General features: G+C 41.2%; 1 protein-coding gene across 1 annotated transcript in view; it reads left to right on the top strand.

Annotated features, from left to right (window-relative positions):
- Positions 1–19,803, top strand: part of LOC124280095 — a 68,334-nt gene that overhangs the window by 1,889 nt on the left and 46,642 nt on the right. The window contains 1 exon segment of the mRNA XM_046715984.1: positions 1–138. Within this exon segment, the coding sequence (XP_046571940.1) occupies positions 1–138 (138 nt within the window).

Consider the following 19,803-nt stretch of genomic DNA (forward strand, 5'->3'; position numbering starts at 1 on the left):
CCCCTCCGTCTGTTATGGTTCACAGGTCAAAGGAGAAATTAACCGAGGGAGATACCAGTCTTAGAGACTCAATTCCTGCCATGTCGAAGCCAGTCGCTGTTTTCTGTTTAGTGCTGAATATCTTCATTCCTGGAATGGGTAAGTATCTTTGTTTTTGTTTACAAATTATTTTTGTACAATGAGTCGTTGTCGACGATGACGCACCGTCCCGGCTGTGACTGTGATTCTGTCAACATGTGCCGTTAATGCCAACACTGTCGTGAGTCACCATTCAGAAACGTTCATATTAGGTTACATATTCAATTAAATTCACATCCGTCGCGATTGTCGCTATGTCGATGCGAGCTCTTCTACATATACAGTACATCTAATTGACACAGTATGGATAGTCAATACTCTCACAGCAGCTCTCGACGTTAAGGAATCTCAATGATGCCACTTTGCAACTGTACACGTGATGATATGCCAAGAATTATGTTCAATACCATCGGATGAGATGTAATGGATTTGTCAGACGGTGTAACAGCTACACCAAGATGTAACAACCGATTCTTTTCTATTCCTGTGGCTATAAGTCAGAGAGAGATGTATGCTATCAAAATAGTCTATGTCAGCGCTTGACTGACTCTGGAGGATGGATTTGTACATGATCTGAATTCTTAAAACTACACCCGTGAAGGTCCGGGTTAGAATGAACCTTCAGTAACCCACGCTTATCGTAAGAGGCGACTAACGGGATCGGGTGGTCAAGCTCGGTGGCTTGGTTGACACATGTCATCGGTTCCCAATTGCGCTGATCGATGCTCATGCTGTTGATCACTGGATTGTCTGGTCCAGACTCGATTATTTGCAGACCGCCGCCATATAGCTGGAATATTGCTGAGTGCGGCGTAAAACTAAACTAACTCACTCACTCTTAAAACTACGGTTCGAATCCCTGTTTCGTTTCGGTTATGACGGTTTTCTTTCACCAATGCTCGTGCGCATCACCGACGCGATGAACATCTGTGACCCGCATCACTCCGGGGTTCCTCCCACAACAACAGACCTGTTACAGAACTACAGTACAAGCAACGTTTACCGGCTTGAACGTTTAGAACGCCTCGTTACAAGTAATGTCCATAGTTAGCATTAAAACTATTGCAGTGGTATCTCACATGTCGTGTCATTCCGACTTAAGGAATACGTATGACGTCACACATAGTATGTGGTCTGTTATCAATTATCATCAAAGTGTCCACCGATATAGATTGACTGGAGGAAGCGGAATCTAAGTTATCATGTGGGCGATGGCTATTATAAGGGCAGCTGTCATACACGCATGATGCAATGATGAAATATGGGCTGAGACAGTCTCAAAATGTCTCAAGCTGTATATGCCAGACCATTCTGTGACCAGACACGTTACTATGAATGGTAAATAGATTTAGTTTCTGTTTCTAAGCTTGGTATATTATGATTTTTACAGCCAGATTCACGTCTATACGTTTATTTTCCGCAGTTTCTTGGCCGGGTATGTTATGATTATTACACCTGAATTCACGTCTATCAGTTTAGTTTCCGCAGTTTCTTGGCCGGGTATGTTATGATTATTACACCTGAATTCACGTCTGTCAGTTCAGTTTCCGCAGTTTCTTGGCCGGGTATGTTATGATTATTACACCTGAATTCACGTCTATCAGTTTAGTTTCCGCAGTTTCTTGGCCGGGTATGTTATGATTATTACACCTGAATTCACGTCTGTCAGTTCAGTTTCCGCAGTTTCTTGGCCGGGTATGTTATGATTATTACACGGTTCTGAATTCACGTCTATCAGTTTAGTTTCCGCAGTTTCTTGGCCGGGTATGTTATGATTATTACACCTGAATTCACGTCTGTCAGTTCAGTTTCCGCAGTTTCTTGAGCAGGTATCTTATGATTATTATACCTCAATTCACGTCTATCAGTTTAGTTTCCGCAGTTTCTTGGTCGGGTATGTTATGATTATTATACCTGAATTCACGTCTATCAGTTTAGTTTCCGCAGTTTCTTGGTCGGGTATGTTATGATTATTACACCTGAATTCACGTCTATCAGTTTAGTTTCCGCAGTTTCTTGGTCGGGTATGTTATGATTATTACACCTCAATTCACGTCTATCAGTTTAGTTTCCGCAGTTTCTGGTCGGGTATGTTATGATTATTACACCTGAATTCACGTCTGTCAGTTCAGTTTCCGCAGTTTCTTGTTTAGCGGGTATCTTATGATTACACCTGAATTCACCTCCGCAATTCACGTCTATCAGTTTAGTTTCCGCAGTTTCTTGGCCGGGTATGTTATGATTATTACACCTGAATTCACGTCTGTCAGTTCAGTTTCCGCAGTTTCTTGAGCAGGTATCTTATGATTATTATACCTCAATTCACGTCTATCAGTTTAGTTTCCGCAGTTTCCTGGTCGGGTATGTTATGATTATTACACCTGAATTCACGTCTATCAGTTCAGTTTCCGCAGTTTCTTGGTCGGGTATGTTATGATTATTACACCTGAATTCACGTCTATCAGTTTAGTTTCCGCAGTTTCCTGGTCGGGTATGTTATGATTATTATTACACGTCTGAATTCCGCACGTCTATTCAGTTCAGTTTCCGCAGTTTCTTGGCCGGGTATGTTATGATTATTACACCTGAATTCACGTCTGTCAGTTTAGTTTCCGCAGTTTCTTGAGCGGGTATGTTATGATTATTACACCTGAATTCACGTCTGTCAGTTTAGTTTCCGCAGTTTCTTGAGCGGGTATGTTATGATTATTACACCTGAATTCACGTCTGTCAGTTCAGTTTCCGCAGTTTCTTGGCCGGGTATGTTATGATTATTACACCTGAATTCACGTCTGTCAGTTTAGTTTCTGCAGTTTCTTGAGCGGGTATGTTATGATTATTACACCTGAATTCACGTCTATACGTTTAGTTTCCGCAGTTTCTTGAGCGGGTATCTTATGATTATTACACCTGAATTCACGTCTGTCAGTTTAGTTTCTGCAGTTTTATGGATTCTGATGTTGGCTTCTTATTCTTAATTCACGTCTATCAGGATTTGTGTGTTGTTGTGTCCCAGACATATGGCTGATGTGTACTGTACTTATATTTATGAAAATCAAACTTGTATAAATACTTATATTTTTAGCAAGTTGTGTAGTTTCTGTTATTATTTAAACATATATCCAATGATCATTTCTCTTGTATTCAGTCAGTTTGGTTTCTGACGTTTTTTAGACATATATCTGATTATTATTTTACATGTTTTCACGGGCAGTTTGGTGTCCTTTATTTTTTGATATATATGTTATGATTATCTCACTTGATGATTATCAGTTTCTGATCTTTCATAAGAAACCAATTGGTTTAATGAAAGTGTGTGTTTCACAACAACCAAACTGGTTCCACTCTTAATTCCAATGAGTTGATTTGTGTACAGTCTCCAGCAACCACCCTTATGTTGAGACGTTTGCAACAAAAGTTACTCTGAGCTTTCACTTTATCCACTGCTTTCCATTCCTCGCTAGAATATTAACTATGTTAGGCATTTAGTCAAAAAGAGTGAGAGTATAAGTTTTAACGTCGCTTTTAGCAATATTCTTGCAATAATACGGATGGGGACACCAGAAATAGGCTTCACACATTGTACTCATGTGCGGAGTTGAACCCGGATCTTCGGCGTGACGAGCGAACACTTTAACCACTAGGCTACTTAACCAACCATTAGTCAATAAGAATATATTTCAGGTCTGTATGTGACAAGACCGATAGTATCGGTTCTCGCGTTCTACGCGCAGCTAATGACGGGTAGGCTGTCTGGTGGTGAATGCGTTCGCTCGCCAAGCCGAAGGCTCGTGTTCGATGCCATAAGTGGGCACAATTCTAAAAACAAAACTCTTGTACCTTTACGGTGAACCCAATCACGCTGTTAATGTTGAGGTCAGCATCGCAAACTAATTCCCTCTTTAAATCGGATATGATTCCGTCCGGAATTACCAGGTCTCAGTGTACGGGGCCGGTGGTGTAGCCTAATGGTTAAAACGTCACGCCGAAGACCCGGGTTCGATTGACCACATGGGTACAATGTGTGAAGCCCATTTCTGGTGTCCCCGTGATATTGCTGGAATATTGCTGAAAGCGGCGTAAAACCATACTCACTCTCAGTGTACGTGTGTCCCTTATATCCTGTCTAATATTTTACTGATAGTGATAAATGAGAAATTAATGATACAGACAGGTGATATATACTCATGGAAACAAATAAGGGAACACATGAAAGTACAAGTGTTCCTTTATTTATTTCCAAAGTTCCACCCAGAGTGCAATACATACCTTGTGAAGAAACCTGGAAAAGAATAAAGGAACACTTGTACTTTCATGTGTTCCCTTATTTGTTTCCATGAGTATATAACTGACAGATATTCCTGATGTAAGTACTGGTGTGGGTGATTGAAGCTTATTACTGATATATATTACTGATGTAGAATTCTTTTCAATATTACTAACATTTCATAACTGACTAATTACTGATATCATTATACTTATATATCATTAGTACAACACAATTATACAATATTACAAAACTTCACTGATCTTTGAAATAGATAAAGTATAAACGTATCTTAAAAGTTACAAATCATTTATATCGATAACTGATAAAGGGACCTTATTAAATGTACTGATATATAATTGATAAAGATCACTGAAACAGATGGTTGCGATAGACCCCTTATCAGGATTACTTATATGTTTATGAGGGTTGGACTTTAACACTTTGCTATGGACTCCGACGCAGAGCAGCTGTTGTGTCGTCATAGTTTAAGGCATTCATAAACTGTTAAGTATTTCCCAAGCAAATGTTGTATGCACATGTACGTGTGAAGTTTAGTATTGATTTATTATTGCGCCAGGTATGTGCCGAATGATTGATTACCGTGACTGAAGTAACAGCAAATTATCGAACCCTGCGCTTTAGGGCACTCGTACTAATTGTTGTTGGACATGACAGTTTATAGATTTGGTAGCAAAATGTGAACTTAACATTGCATATTACGAGGTCGGTTGTGTGTTTGTGGAATGATTTGTGAAAACGTCAAGTGTGTGAGTGTGTGTGTAAGTGTGTTTTTTTTGTGAGGGGTGTATGTGTAAGTGTTTATGTATGTGAGTGTGTGTGTAAGTGTGTTTATTTTATGTGAGTGTTTATGTGTGTGTGAGTGTTTGTGTGTGTGTGTGTCCGAATCTCGGACTGATACACACTCACGGACAGACAGACAGCTCTCTCTCTCGCTCTGTCCCTCTCACTCTCTTTCTCGCTCTCTCCCTCTCACTCTCGCTCTCTCCCTCTCTCTCTCTCTCCCTCTCACTCTCGCGCTCTCTCTCCCTCTGTGTCGCTCTGTCTCCCCATCTCTCTCTCTCTCGCTCTCTCCCTCTCTCTCTCTCGCTCTCTCCTCTCACTCTCGGGCGCTCACTCTCTGTGTCACTCTCTCTCCCTCTCGCTCTCTCTGTCTCTCTCTCTCTCTCTCTCGCTCTCGCCTCTCCTCTCCTCTCCCTCTCTCTCTCTCTCTCTCTCCTCCCTCTCTCTCACCTCTCTCTCTCCTCACACACACACAGACATACACGCTGCCACAGCAGGATCTAACCGTTATTTGTTCAAACCGATTTACAGTCTTCTCACCATAAACTAGAGATTTTATAATTGAGATCCGCATTCGCTATACGTCTTGTGAGTTGGTTACTGTCTCCCACACACCTCGTCCGATTACTGTTATAATAACCATTTACTCAGTAACATGTGTTCCCTTATGCAAATATTTAATGTCATCCCCAGATACAACCTGATTCAGAAAAGCGACAGCTGAACAGCTTTGACAGTACTATTTTTCACATTTAATCGATAAAATGAATGTACAATATGTGAAAGTAATTTGTGATATAGCGATGCTTTCACTTGTCAGTCTGCAGCGGAACATCGTTAACTCAATGCATCTTGTGCTCTGAGCAAGCTCCTAGTCTTCATCAATCGATAAGTCAATCACCGCTGTGTCGAAGTTGGTTGTGTCGAATTTACGTTTGTCTCGAAATGACAGCTTGGTCTATGCATAATTCATTATTTTACGGTTGTGTCGAACCTCGGAAAAGTCGAAGTTTCTTAGTAATATTCAACTTGAACAACGTCACTGATACCTTCAACTTCGACACAACGGTGTATGAGCAGTATATATATTATACTGCTCAGATAAAGTTCAGAATCACCGATCGTTCCGTATTGCTATGGTTAATCTGTCAAAACTCGAATAAACATGGTAATGTGAAAGAACCGGGTCACGCCATGAAGGATGAGTGAGTGAGTGAGTTTAGTTTTACGCCACTCTCAGCAATATTCCAGCTATATGGCGGCGGTCTGTAAATAATCGAGTCTGGACCAGACAATCCACTAATCAACAGCATGAGCATCGATCTGCGCAAATGGGAACCGATGACATGACTCAACCAAGTCAGCGAGCCTGACCACCCGATCCCGTTAGTCGCCTCTTACGACAAGACCTTTACGGGTTTCATGAAGGATGAACAATAGTAATATGATACATAATCAAGTGATGTTTAAGTTCTTTTGGGTAGTACACATAAAATAGCTCAAAGGGTGAGATAAATAGACAACGGAAGAATAGTTTTGGAAGGCGTTTATTTACTAATTTATAATTCATAGAGGAAAACATCTTTTTTTCAACTTCCTAACGAATTTCCTTTTTCGCCTTCATTTCCACGTTGGGCGTCTTTATTCACCAGTTGAAAAATATAGTGAAAAGTAGGTTCCTCCAATAACATGCATGCTTATACCAGCACCATCTCTACGACATACCTGTAATTAGGAATAGAGAGTGTGTTGTTTAGGTATATAAAGAAACCAGCACGAGATCAATATATCCCATCATTTCGTCGATATCACTCATGGTACCAATATTGTATTCATTGGCCGAAGTTCCTCAATGTATTTCACGGGAAGAGATTTTGTCGTTATAATTCACTACAAAGGAAATTAAAAGAAAACATTCTATTGTCATATACCCGTACGACAAACTAACCCGGGGCGTTATTTTTTTAGATTCATTTATTATCTAACGTATTCGTTGTCACATTGTGTTCGGGTATGTATGTATTGATCGCCTTAAAGGAAACGGAACTCTTTGACTGCAACCTCTGGTGCGTGGATCTGAAGTTGCTTTGGTAATTCTTTATCAGAGTCCCACTAACAATGGTGTCAGATTAATAATTGACAGGACATTAGTTGTACGTTAGACTACAGCACAAATGGTAGAGAATCGCTAATCATTTCTGTAAATGGTTTTCATTGCATAGCGAGTAACATGGGTTTATAGCCGTACGTCGGTTAACTGTGTCTTCCACAGTGCAAACGCTTTTGTTTTGGAAAAGTGCATGCACTATAGATCTAAGTATATGTATGTTTATCATTTTAACTATTTTAGTTTGTATCAATGCCAATAAGATTCCCTTTGCCTTCTCATAACTCACAGTGAGTCGATCTGTGAAGATCCGCGCTAGAATTGGTCTTCAGCAACCAATGCTTGTTGCGACAAGCGGGATTGGGTGGTCAGGCTCGATGATATGGCCAAATATATTAACAAACAAAACAAACACAGCAAGTCAGTTTAAATTAACGTTGTTTTGAACTATTTGAATTCATGAACTTGCGTGGGTATTATTTGACACTCGGTGAGATTATCTCTCAAACGCTGTCATGTTAACTTAGAAGCCCTTAAATACGTCGTTTTTCTGTTAGTACGGAACCCTTGAAGGTCCGGGTTAGAATTGATCTTCAGTAACCCATGCTTGTCGTAAGACGCGACTAACGGGATCTGGTGGTGAGGCTCGGTGACGTGGTTGACACGTCATCGGTTCCCAATTGCGCAGGTCGATGTTCATGCTGCTGATCACTGGATTGTCTGGTCCAGACTCGATTATTTACAGACCGCCGCCATATAGCTGGAATATTACTGAGTGCGGCGTAAAACTAAACTTACTCACTCACTGTTAGTACTGTGTGAGAAATGGGAGAGCATTATACTGTGTATTTAAACCTACAATGTATCTGAATTTGATACAGTCCTAATGTAGAGTAGATACCTACTAGATACCGAACATTTACGTGTAGGCTATAGATGTAATCTTACGCACGTGTGTGAAAGGTCCTGATACAGTCGAACCCCAATGTTGAGACGAATTCTCGGTTGTGTCGAAGTCATCTCTCGGTCGTAGAAAACGATGTTATAAGCACTTTGGTCGTGATGGTACTTGGTCATTTTATGCTGACGGATGTGTCGAACACTCGGATAAGTCGAACTTTCCCCAGAGTTCCGACGAGTTCGACATAACGGGGTTTGACTGTATATTTAAAACGGAACTGAGTATGAAACAGAAGACATATTTTAACCAATCATATTCATGCATTTTCCAATGTAATGTAGTGTAACATATAGGCTTAACGATGTTTAAGTCTCATTTCGATTCGTAGGTAGTACGTCAGTTTTGACATTCTCAGAATATTACGGCAGTTTCACGGAGTGGTACCAACATAGGAATCGAACCCCACTCTACGCTACCGTAGAGCTAAAATTACAGCATCTCCACAATTCAATGAATATATGTTATGATGATATTAGCATGTATCAAGCTGGTGTTATGTTTATCAAGTGTATCACATTGCAAGAAACAACATGTGTAATAGTAGTCTCAATAAGTATTAAACATTATGTATAATAGCATTCCATAGACTGATAGAAATGTAGATTTCCGTTGAAGGTTTCTGTGTATGCTTGGTAGTTAAATGTAACCCTTCTTAAGGCATAAGTATTAAACATTATGTATAATAGTATTACATAGGCTGGTAGAAATGTTGATTCCGTACGTTGGAAGTTTCTATGAATAATGCCCTGTATCTTCAATAATATCCAAATTGTAATCCTTCTTAATGCATAAGAACCACTTGTTTTACACTGAATAGAAACACGAGACATTGATAGAAATCTATTTCTATGCAGTAGAGGTGGGTGAGAGATCGATGAGAAGTGATGGAATGATATGGAATTACAGGATTAATGTGATTTATCTGTTAAGACAAATCAATTACAGGTATCACCGATCCCAGCGTATATATGTTGCAATGTCGTTCAGTTAATATAACCCCACGCGTAGGTTTAGAAAAGAGACGGATCTCAGTATCCCCAGGGTCGTATCGTCTCCTGAAACATCGTGTTCGCCTAACTGTAGTCAGTGATGAAGAACACGTCTTATGATGCCATGAATTAATAATGTGTGTCAGTTATACGATTTCAATATTAATTTAATATGAACGTATTGATATAAAAAAACCTGTTTTGAAGATTCCTTTGTGCATAGCATGTGATTCATTGTGTACAGGGGCGGTGGGGTTAAAGCGTTCGCTCGTCGAGCCGAAGGCCCGGGTTCGATTCCCCACATGGGTACAATGTGTGAAGCCCATTTCGGGTGTCCCCGCCGTGATATTGCTGGAATATTGCTAAATGCGGCGTAAAGCCATACTCACTCACTCAGTATGTACATATGTCACTATATACTGCTCAATTATTGATAAGGATTGCAACATTCCAAGCCTTAAAATGATTTTAGTAACTGCTGGACTTGTGGAGAGCAGTTGCAGTTTTGACCATAAGTTTTTATGAAACAATTCCCTTTTCGGACTTAAACCATGTTTACTGGACAGCGTTTTAGGTGACTAATTGACTTGTCTTTGCAAGTGTTTATGACGGGCAGAATACGATCACCTTTTATCGAACACCTGGTCTCATTACTACTTAATAGCCATTCATACAACATAAAAATGTGCTTGGGATGTTGTCAGAACTACTTAATAGTGACTCATAAAACATAAAAATGTGCTTGGGATATTGTCAGAACTACCTAATAGTGATTCATAAAACATAAAACTGAGGGTCAGAACAGTAAAGAAACGTCCCCAAAAGTAAACGTCCCCAAAGTAAAATTGTAAAACATTTCTTCTGTTTTCGTTATGACGGAAATTTATTTAGGAACACATCTCCCGAACGCATCCCCACGTCTCACAGAAAGGAAATCCACGTGGAGTTTTTGTAAGCATGAAAATTGCTTTTATTCACGTTTTGCATGCTTCTGTGGAAACATACCCGTATGAAAGTACAGTATAAAAATTATGCTCGACTGTTCGAATTCATCACTTCAATACGTTGGACACAAAGAACATGCCTCGACTCACGGCAGAACAGAGAGAGAACGAGCTATTGGGATGTTGCAGCTGGGTGCTTCTCACAGTCACGTTGCAAGAATCATGGGTTGCAGCAAGAAAACCATCACCAGACTGATGACACGCTTCAGAACAACAGGTCGGACTGCAGACAGGCCTAGGACAGGGGAGACCACCCGTAACCACCCTCAGGAAGACCGCCATTTACGGGTGCTTCACTTGCGCAACAGATTCCTGACTGTGACGTCATCAGCAACAACCAGCCTTACCCATCCAGTCAGTAGAAGGACCATATCCAGACGACTCCGCCGATTCGGTATCAGAGCCTACAGACCATTCCGGGGCGTGACGTTAACGCGTGAACATCGACGTCGTCGATTGGCTTGGGCACGTAGAGTTCGGCAGTGGCAGCCGCGGAACTGGCGCCGGGTACTCTTCAGTGACGAGAGCCGCTTCCAGTTGAACAAAGCTGATGGTCGGGTACGAGTCTACAGACGTCGGAACGAACGCACAGGAAGTTGAGACGTTTGGCGGCGGTAGTGTGATGGTGTGGGGGGAATTTGTGGCGAGAGGAAGACTGACTTGTTGGTGATAGAGGGAAACCTGAATGCCCGTCGATACATTGATGTTGTTTTACGACCTGTCGTGTTACCCTTCCTCCAGCAGAATCGAGGCGTGTTGTTTTAGCAGGATAACGCTACTCCCCACACTGCTGTTGTTACCCGGAACTTCCTGAACAACAACAACGTAAACGTCATTCCTTGGCCAGCAAGATCCCCCGATTTATCACCTATTGAGCACCTATGGGATCATCTCGGCCGTCAGGTGCAACGTCAACATCCCCACAGACAAAAACGTCAACAGGAAGAATGGCGTCGCCCGAATATATGTTATGATGAAATTAGCATGTATCAAGCTGGTGTTATGTTTATCAAGTGTATCACATTGCAAGAAACAACATGTGTAATAGTAGTCTCAATAAGTATTAAACATTATGTATAATAGCATTCCATAGACTGGTAGAAATGTAGATTTCGTACGTTGAAAGTTTTTGTCAATAATGCCCTGTATCTTCAATAATATCCAAATTGTAATCCTTCTTAACTGCATAAGAACCACTTGTTTTACACTGAATAGAAACACGGGACATTGATAGAAATCTATTTCTATGCAGTAGAGGTGGGTGAGAGATCGATGAGAAGTGATGGAATGACATGGAATTACAGGATTAATGTGATTTACCTGTTAAGACAAATCAATTACAGGTATCACCGATCCCAGCGTATATATGTTGCAATGTCGTTCAGTTAATATAACCCCTCACGCGTAGGTTTAGAAAAGAGACGGATCTCAGTATCCCCAGGGTCGTATCGTCTCCTGAAACATCGTGTTCGCCTAACTGTAGTCAGTGATGAAGAACACGTCTTATGATGCCATGAATTAATAATGTGTGTCAGTTATACGATTTCAATATTAATTTAATATGAACGTATTGATATAAAAACCTGTTTTGAAGATTCCTTTGTGCATAGCATGTGATTCATTGTGTACAGGGGCGGTGGGGTTAAAGCGTTCGCACGTCACGCCGAAGGCCCGGGTTCGATTCCCCACATGGGTACAATGTGTGAAGCCCATTTCGGGTGTTCCCGCCGTGATATTGCTGGAATATTGCTAAATGCGGCGTAAAGCCGTACTCACTTACTCAGTATGTACATATGTCACTATATACTGCTCAATTATTGATGAGGATTGCAACATTCCAAGCCTTAAAATGGTTTTAGTAACTGCTGGAATTGTGGAGAGCAGTTGTAGTTTTGACCAAAAGTTTTTATGAATCAATTCCTTTTTCTGACTTAAACCATGTTTACTGGACAGCGTTTTAGGTGACTAATTGACTTGTCTTTGCAAGTTTTATGACGGGTTCACCGGAAGGGCAGAATACGGTCACCTTTTAGCGAACACCTGGTCTCATTACTACTTAAAAGTGATTCATAAAACATAAAAATATGCTTGGGATATTGTCAGAACTACTTGATAGCGATTCATAACACATAAAAATGTGCTTGGGATATTGTCAGAACTACCTAATAGTGATTCATAAAACATAAAAATGTGCTTGGGATATTGTCAGAACTACTTAATAGTGATTCATAAAACATAAAAATGTGCTTGGGATATTGTCAGAACTACTTAATAGTGATTCATAAAACATAAAAATGTGCTTGGGATATTGTCAGAACAGTAAACTATAATGGATTGTGATTTATATTTCTGACTATTGAAATGGTTCTGTTGTTTTATTTTCATTATGCCGCGCAAACTGGAACTGATCACACGCCGCATTCAGTAATATTCCAGCTGGGTGAGCACGGTGTGCAAATCGAGTCTGAACCAGACAATACAGTGATTGATATCATAAGCATCGATTGGGATACGATATCGATGACATGGATCAACGAGTCCAATCACCAGTTCCGTCAGTTGTTGCTTACGATAAGCACGGGTTGCCCAGAATCTTCAAATAATTTTGCCTTAGATACTTTTTAATGCTTGACTGAATAGTTGAACCTGGAAAATCCGGACGCCACCGTCCCTGGATTAAGTTGACTATACTTGTGTGTTCATAAAGACGTCACTGACCGTAGGTGTCTTAAAGATGACGTGTACGGATTTAAGAGGTTTCAAATTATTTTTTAATCATGGATCGCTGTACCTTCAAAAAGAAAAAGAAGTTTATTTTTTTTAGTTGTGCCTGATAAATATCATACGAAGTGTAGAATTCATCAATACCAAGTGTTAATTTCCTTGTTACGACGTTACCTCGGTGGCTAGTAAATCTATTGATAAATGTCATATCGTACCCTGTTTCATATCGATTGTTAAATATGAATGTCCATATTCACTTCAGTGCAGAATATTTTGCTCTGACATTTTCAAACCTCAACTTAAATATACATGTACACTGTAGATAGCATCTCTAAGAATCATGAGGTTTAAGAGGTCGCCATAGGAACCAGTGAACGGTACTAATGCCATCCGGTAAAATGCTACTGGGGTGAATAAGTCCCCGATGTTTCAAACCTGTGTGTACGAAGAAAATCAATTATTGATGTTGTTGTCGTTACTCTTGGTTTCGAACTACGTTGTTTCTGTTTGAACAAAATTCAACAAACTGTATAGCAAAGATATATTTCAGACCTACTGAAACCTTCGATCTCAAGGGAGGGTTTATCGATTTGATATTTGTATCAGTGCATTAACTGAGCGAGCGAGAAAATGCGGAGTTGCATTTTAGGTCTATGTTACAAGTATCACGGCGGTAATATCAGAAATGAGCTTCACATGTTGTATCCACTGAGGAATCGAACTAGGCCTCAGAGGCGACGAGCAAACCCTTTATCCACAAGGCCACCCCACTACCGTGTGTGTATATGTACAGTGTGTGTGTCTGTCTATCAGTCCGTCTGTCTCTGTATGTATATTTTGGTTGTACAGTCAAATAGTAGACTAACACTTAGTCCTGAATATATATAATTTTGATAGTAACAAATAAACCCATTTAAATGAAAGGGAGCCCCAGTGAGGTGGGAGGGAAAATCTAGACTTGCTTCATTTAGGGCTTTAGCATTGCAGGGAGGTCTAGGCATTATGGAAAAGAATATGGTTCAGGGACTGCGAGGTAGACTATACCAGTAACATCGCTATTCAAGTTCTGCTGCAATATTTAATTGTCGCTGAAGTAGTCGTCTCCCCCATACCTACATACAGACACCCTGTCCATCATAAGAAAAGCTCATCCATTCTAAGACCTAAACTGTATCAAAAGCTTTTTTATGAATGACTAGTGGGATGTCACCAGGCGTTTGCTTAGTGTGAGCGTATCCTGACCCGCCAGTGGTACCCGTCCAAACACATGCAAAGCCCAGGCAAGCCGTCACCTAAAGCACGGTGACAAGTGTAACATGGCAAAGGGAAGTCGGAATCGCATTTTCCACATGTCTACCATAGAGCCTTTTAAAATTGTTACCAAAACAAAAAACAGATGAGTTACCCTGATAGGTCTTTTTGAGCAAGAATGGTATGGACCTGTTTGAAAAGTTACACACAGAGATCTGTTCGACCGTGACTATCTTAGCCTTGACGATATGAATTATTCAAGAGAAAGAAATGCAATCAGACGTTGACCTCATCAGGATGCTGATTTCTCAGAAGTATCTTGGAAAGCTTCAGCTGATGGAACAAAGACAACGGTAAACGGGCACCTGGGCTGATTGCATTTTGTCATTCACAGTACACATTAATCAATACGGTATTAGACACAAAGACATTTGTCACTCCCCGCAGGATCAGAAGAATACAGAGATGGTACCCTAATGCAGTCATGGTACCCTAATGCAGTCATGGTACCCTAATGCAGACATGCTACCCTAATGCAGATATGCTACCCTAATGCAGTCATAGTACCCTATTATGTGTGCGAAATGATACAGTTTAGTCCACAGTTTATTCGTTTCAACGTTTAATCTGTAAAAGTGACATCAATTGTACCCCTGTGTTGTATCATGAAAGAAAGCTACAATAACACGGAGACCGATAAGTATATCTCCCGTAATTACACCTCCCATATCAAATGAATGAATGATGTTTAGCGGCGCATCAAGCGGTGACAGTTTTAAGACAAGTCCGAGTACACCGATAAATCGTCGCTGTTAAACCATCTCGTCATGATCAGATTATTTACAAACACTCAAAGTATAACTGAAATATCGTTTTCAGTCACTTGAAAGAACGCTCACATTTCCATCCTAACGATATACAAACATTATCGACCTCATTCATTTCAACTCCACCAAAATCCCTTCCTTACACCCACTCCCTGTCCCATCCCACCATCCCTTGCAGCCTTCCTGCCCCGTGTGAGACATCCGAACCAGATGACCAGAGACGGTCTTACCTCCTGCTATTCAAGCCCCATGTCGATCAGCAAATTGGCAAGCAAGCCAGCAGTATGCCCGTAATAAAACAATGGCTAGAACCTGACTTGACCTTCCTGAATGTTGTCCGTTACATTCGAATATAGATCCACAATGCTTTGTTCTGTGGCAATTGTTGATATCCCTAAGATGGCCGTTTGACATTTGCTAGGTAATTGACTGGTAGTGAGCTTGCTATGGTCAGTGTTGGAAATGTCAGATAAATACGACTAATTTTCTACAGTTATTGGCCTGTGTGTGTTAGATCTGTTTGTTTATTTATCTTTATTGTTGTGTTCTGATGATGAACTGGACACACTGGGGGACAAATAAATCTTGACCATGGTCATCATTCTGCATCCACAACCTGGACGCCACATGCAACGAAGGTCACTGATTTGAACTGATTTCTGGACGCGAAGCATAACCTTGATCTTGTGTATCACCTGCGCTTGTAAGACGGATCTAGACAAGACACATTTGCAAGGTGTTACCAAGGTTATGCATACAACCATGGATAGAGTGTGTGAGTGAGTGAGTATGAACAAACAATATGGACGCGGAATGCCTAGTTATCGCACCAGAGTTTTGTATTCCAGAGTGAGTGAGTTTAATTTTATGCCGCTTTTAGCAATATTCCAGCAATATCATGGCGGGGGACACCAGAAATGGGCTTCACACAATGTACCTATGTGGGGAATCGAACCCAGGCCTTCGCTTAAACCACTGGGTTACCCCACCGCTCCACTAACAACATAACCGTAACATTAACATAAAACGTCTTAATGACGTATTATCAACATATTAAAAAGACGGGCGCATGATACTTACAGTAAACTATGGCCACCTTAGTCTGTTATAAGCGTTGTGCGTTATACGATTTTTTGGGGCGGTTGGGTAGCCTAGTGATTAAAGCGTTCGCTCGTCACGCCGAAGGCCCGGGTTCGATTCCCCACATGGGTACAATGTGTGAAGCCCATTTCTGGTGTCCCCCGCCGTGATATTGCTGGAATATTGCTAAAAACGGCGTAAAACCATACTCAGTCAGTCAGTCAGTTATACGAATTTGAGTACAGTGCAAAGGATTCCCAAACAGTTGGTTATACCGCTTTGTTCGTTCAAAGCATGTTCGGTATAAACGCAGGAGTAAAGTAGCTTCAACCTAATAGCACCCTGCAGCTTTAAAGTAACTCTGACAGAGAATATTTCACTAAAGAGAAGCCTGTTAGCTCTTGTTCCGATAAGCAAAATTATAAATACAGTGATTTAAGCAAATTTGACGAAACAAACACTGTGTCAGCCAATAGCGATTTGTACGTATACTGGCACTTGGCAAGAATCGATAGTTGCGTATCGCTGGTCAATTCATCCGACTTCGAGTTATCCAGAGTGTCACGTGGTTGTAATAGCATATTCAGTATGATGCTTGTCTGAATTGTCTTGTACACTTCATAGTGGTGATTTATTCCTGCCACCATTGTCCCTTGCCGGGTCATATTTGTTTCATTTTTCTCATCATTTCCAGATTATCATACCATGAACTAAACCCGAACAAAATTGCAGATAACCTAACACAAATGGTAGAAATCACGAGCCTGATATTGTTCATAGGTTTTGACAACATCTGAAAAGGGTCCCCCAGACACCTTAACCCAAACAAACCAACAAGCTGAAAGTTTTTACCAACATCCAATATGGCTGCCAAATGTCGTCTGCTTGATTTGCTATCGACTGTCGATTCCGGGATGATATTTCCAGTAAACGAGGCAGTATTAGAGGCTGTAACAAGAGCATCGAGGAACTATCAGCAGCTGTAACATGAGCATAGCCTTCGTTAGCGACATTGTGGAAGTCATTGTCACAGAAGTGCTGAGTCGGTGGATTGGAAAACGAGATATTACCGCTTGTTTACAACGTATTCACACAAAAACTGCCAATCCATGCCTCAATCTGAGTCACATGATTTAAACTTGAATGTTTTTATGCGTTCGGATATACTTTTGTGACCGCCTGTTCAGTTTCAGAAACATTCCCCGTTTGTTTTAAAAGCTATTTTAAACAGGCTTGTTTATGTTGACAAATACTTTACATAAACAATTTCAGACTGTGTCCCAAACGACTGACTTTTCTCGTTTTTTTACAGCCATTGCAGCGAAAACAAGCATGATGATATGCATGCATAGCTGTAATGTATAATTGCATATAAAGTGTTATTATATCTTATGCACTAGTACCGTTTACGAAATTATCTTTTGGAGATATCCCGATTTTTCTGATATAACAGACGTGGGCACTGAATGCGGCGTTAAACAGACACATACTCATGCTATAGTCAAAATTGTAGGCATACAATCGACTTTGCGATTTGTTATGAAAGAGAAAAGGGTTTTGTCGGTTCTATTACATGATTAAAGCGAGAGAGAGAGAGAGAGAGAGAGAGAGAGAGAGAGAGAGAGAGAGAGAGAGAGAGAGAGAGAGAGAGAGAGAGAGAGAGAGAGAGAGAGAGAGAGAGCAGAGAGAGAGAGAGAGAGAGAGAGAGAGAGCAAGAGAGAGAGAGAGAGCAAGAGAGAGAGAGAGCAGAGAGAGAGAGAGAGAGAGAGAGAGAGAGCAAGAGAGAGCAAGAGAGAAGAGAGAGAGAGAGAGAGAGAGAGGAGAGAGAGAGAGAGCAAGAGAGAGAGAGAGAGAGCAAGAGAGAGAGAGAGAGAGAGAGAGAGAGAGAGAGAGAGAGAGAGAGAGAGAGAGAGAGAGAGAGAGAGAGAGAGAGAGAGAGACTCCACATATATAATTAAGAAGAATGCAATGAGGTAACAAAGCATCAAACTCTCAGTGTAATCACTGAAGGGGTATTGCAGATGTCGCACACAGACGATGAAGCAGCAGGGTCACCGCTGGCACTGACGGACTAATAATAGGTTAGCTCCAGGGGGCGCCACCAAACATCTCGCAGAACACCAGTCTGTAACGCGAGATTATTTCAGTACCAAATTAACCTTTCCACTGCCTCTGAAGAAGCAAACAACAGTGACTGAGTCAATGTTGACAGTCGCAGTTATCCAGATATAGAAACCATAGCAGCCCGCACGTAATCGAGTCTGGGAAAACCAGTGGTTGATAGTATGAGCAACGGGCTCGATGACGCGGTCATTCTCTCTAAGTGACACCCATCTTAGAAACGAGTGGTCGAGTCGCCTAATCTGCCGTAATAAGGCCTGAAGAGGTTGCGTCCCTAAGACGTGAAAGACCCCTGTGATCGTGAGTCCGAATCCCCGACACACTCTGATTATGAATGGCGGTAGGGTAGCATAGTAGTTTATGCGTTCGCTCGTCACGCCGAAGGCCCGGGTTCGATTCCCCACATGGGTACAATGTGTGAAGCCCATTTCTGGTGTCCCTCGCCGTGATATTGCTGTGATATTGCTAAAAGCGGTGTAAAACCATACTCACTCACTCACTCTGATCATGATTCTTGTATGCCACCACATATGAACGTTTCTTCCGCACTCCTTCTGTATGTCTTAACCTTAACTGCTGATTGCCCATTCGGGTATTAAACAATAAATTAATACTGCATATTTTAAAGCGTAAACCACAAACGTAAATGATAGTATGATACGTCAAAATAAATGCGCCTAATCAGCCTGACTGTGCCAGGGTCGCCAAACCCTCTCTACTGCATTTGTTCAATGTATCTGTAAACAATGATGAGTGAGTGAGTGAGTAGGTATGGTTTTACGCCGCACCAGAAATGGTTTTTGAGCAATATCACAGCAATATTACAGCGGGAGACACCAGAAATGGGCTTCACACATTGTACCCATGTGGGGAATCGAACCCGGGTCTTCGGTGTGAGCAGCCAACGCTTTAACCACTAGGCCACCCCACCGCCCCACCGCCCCAAACAAGGATGTAAATGATGATGATGATGATGATGTAAATGATGATGATGTAAATGATGATGATGATGATGATGATAATGATGATGAAAGTGTCAGGCCAGTTTAAAAGGGCAAATCTCCACACCATCGCTATCCTCACATCACACGCCAAAATTCCTACCGCATCCAAATTGTATGTTCAAATGCATTCCCCGCTCCCTGGGGAGTCTGTGAGCCAGTGGGAGGATAAACAAGCAGCATGTTCTTCATGCAAATGACTCTTTGTAGCCAGGACGATTCACAAAAAGGTAATATTTTATCATTTCTATGGAAAGTGAGATCGCACCAAATGACTGCAAATTTCGTTTTGTAGTCGTTTTATTATTGATCATATTTCATTTCACGGTGACCCTGTGTGATTTTCAGCAGGGTATATGTCCATGTTGTGTATGTAATGCAGGTTTATTTCCACAAACATGCTATCCCGCAATCAATCAACGCTGCAGACAGCATAGTTCAATGGAACTGAAGAAATCGATATTGTTGCCCTGGGGTACCTCAGGCAAGAATGAATTACCCATTCTGTTATTCATTAGCAATTCCCACATACAGGCATTCGCATAACAGACTAAACACTGCACTTGCCAATAAATCCATGGAATCGTCG

Source organism: Haliotis rubra, unplaced genomic scaffold (assembly GCF_003918875.1).
Source record: "Haliotis rubra isolate DU_JTF1 unplaced genomic scaffold, ASM391887v1 Scf26, whole genome shotgun sequence".
Taxonomy (NCBI): domain Eukaryota; kingdom Metazoa; phylum Mollusca; class Gastropoda; order Lepetellida; family Haliotidae; genus Haliotis; species Haliotis rubra.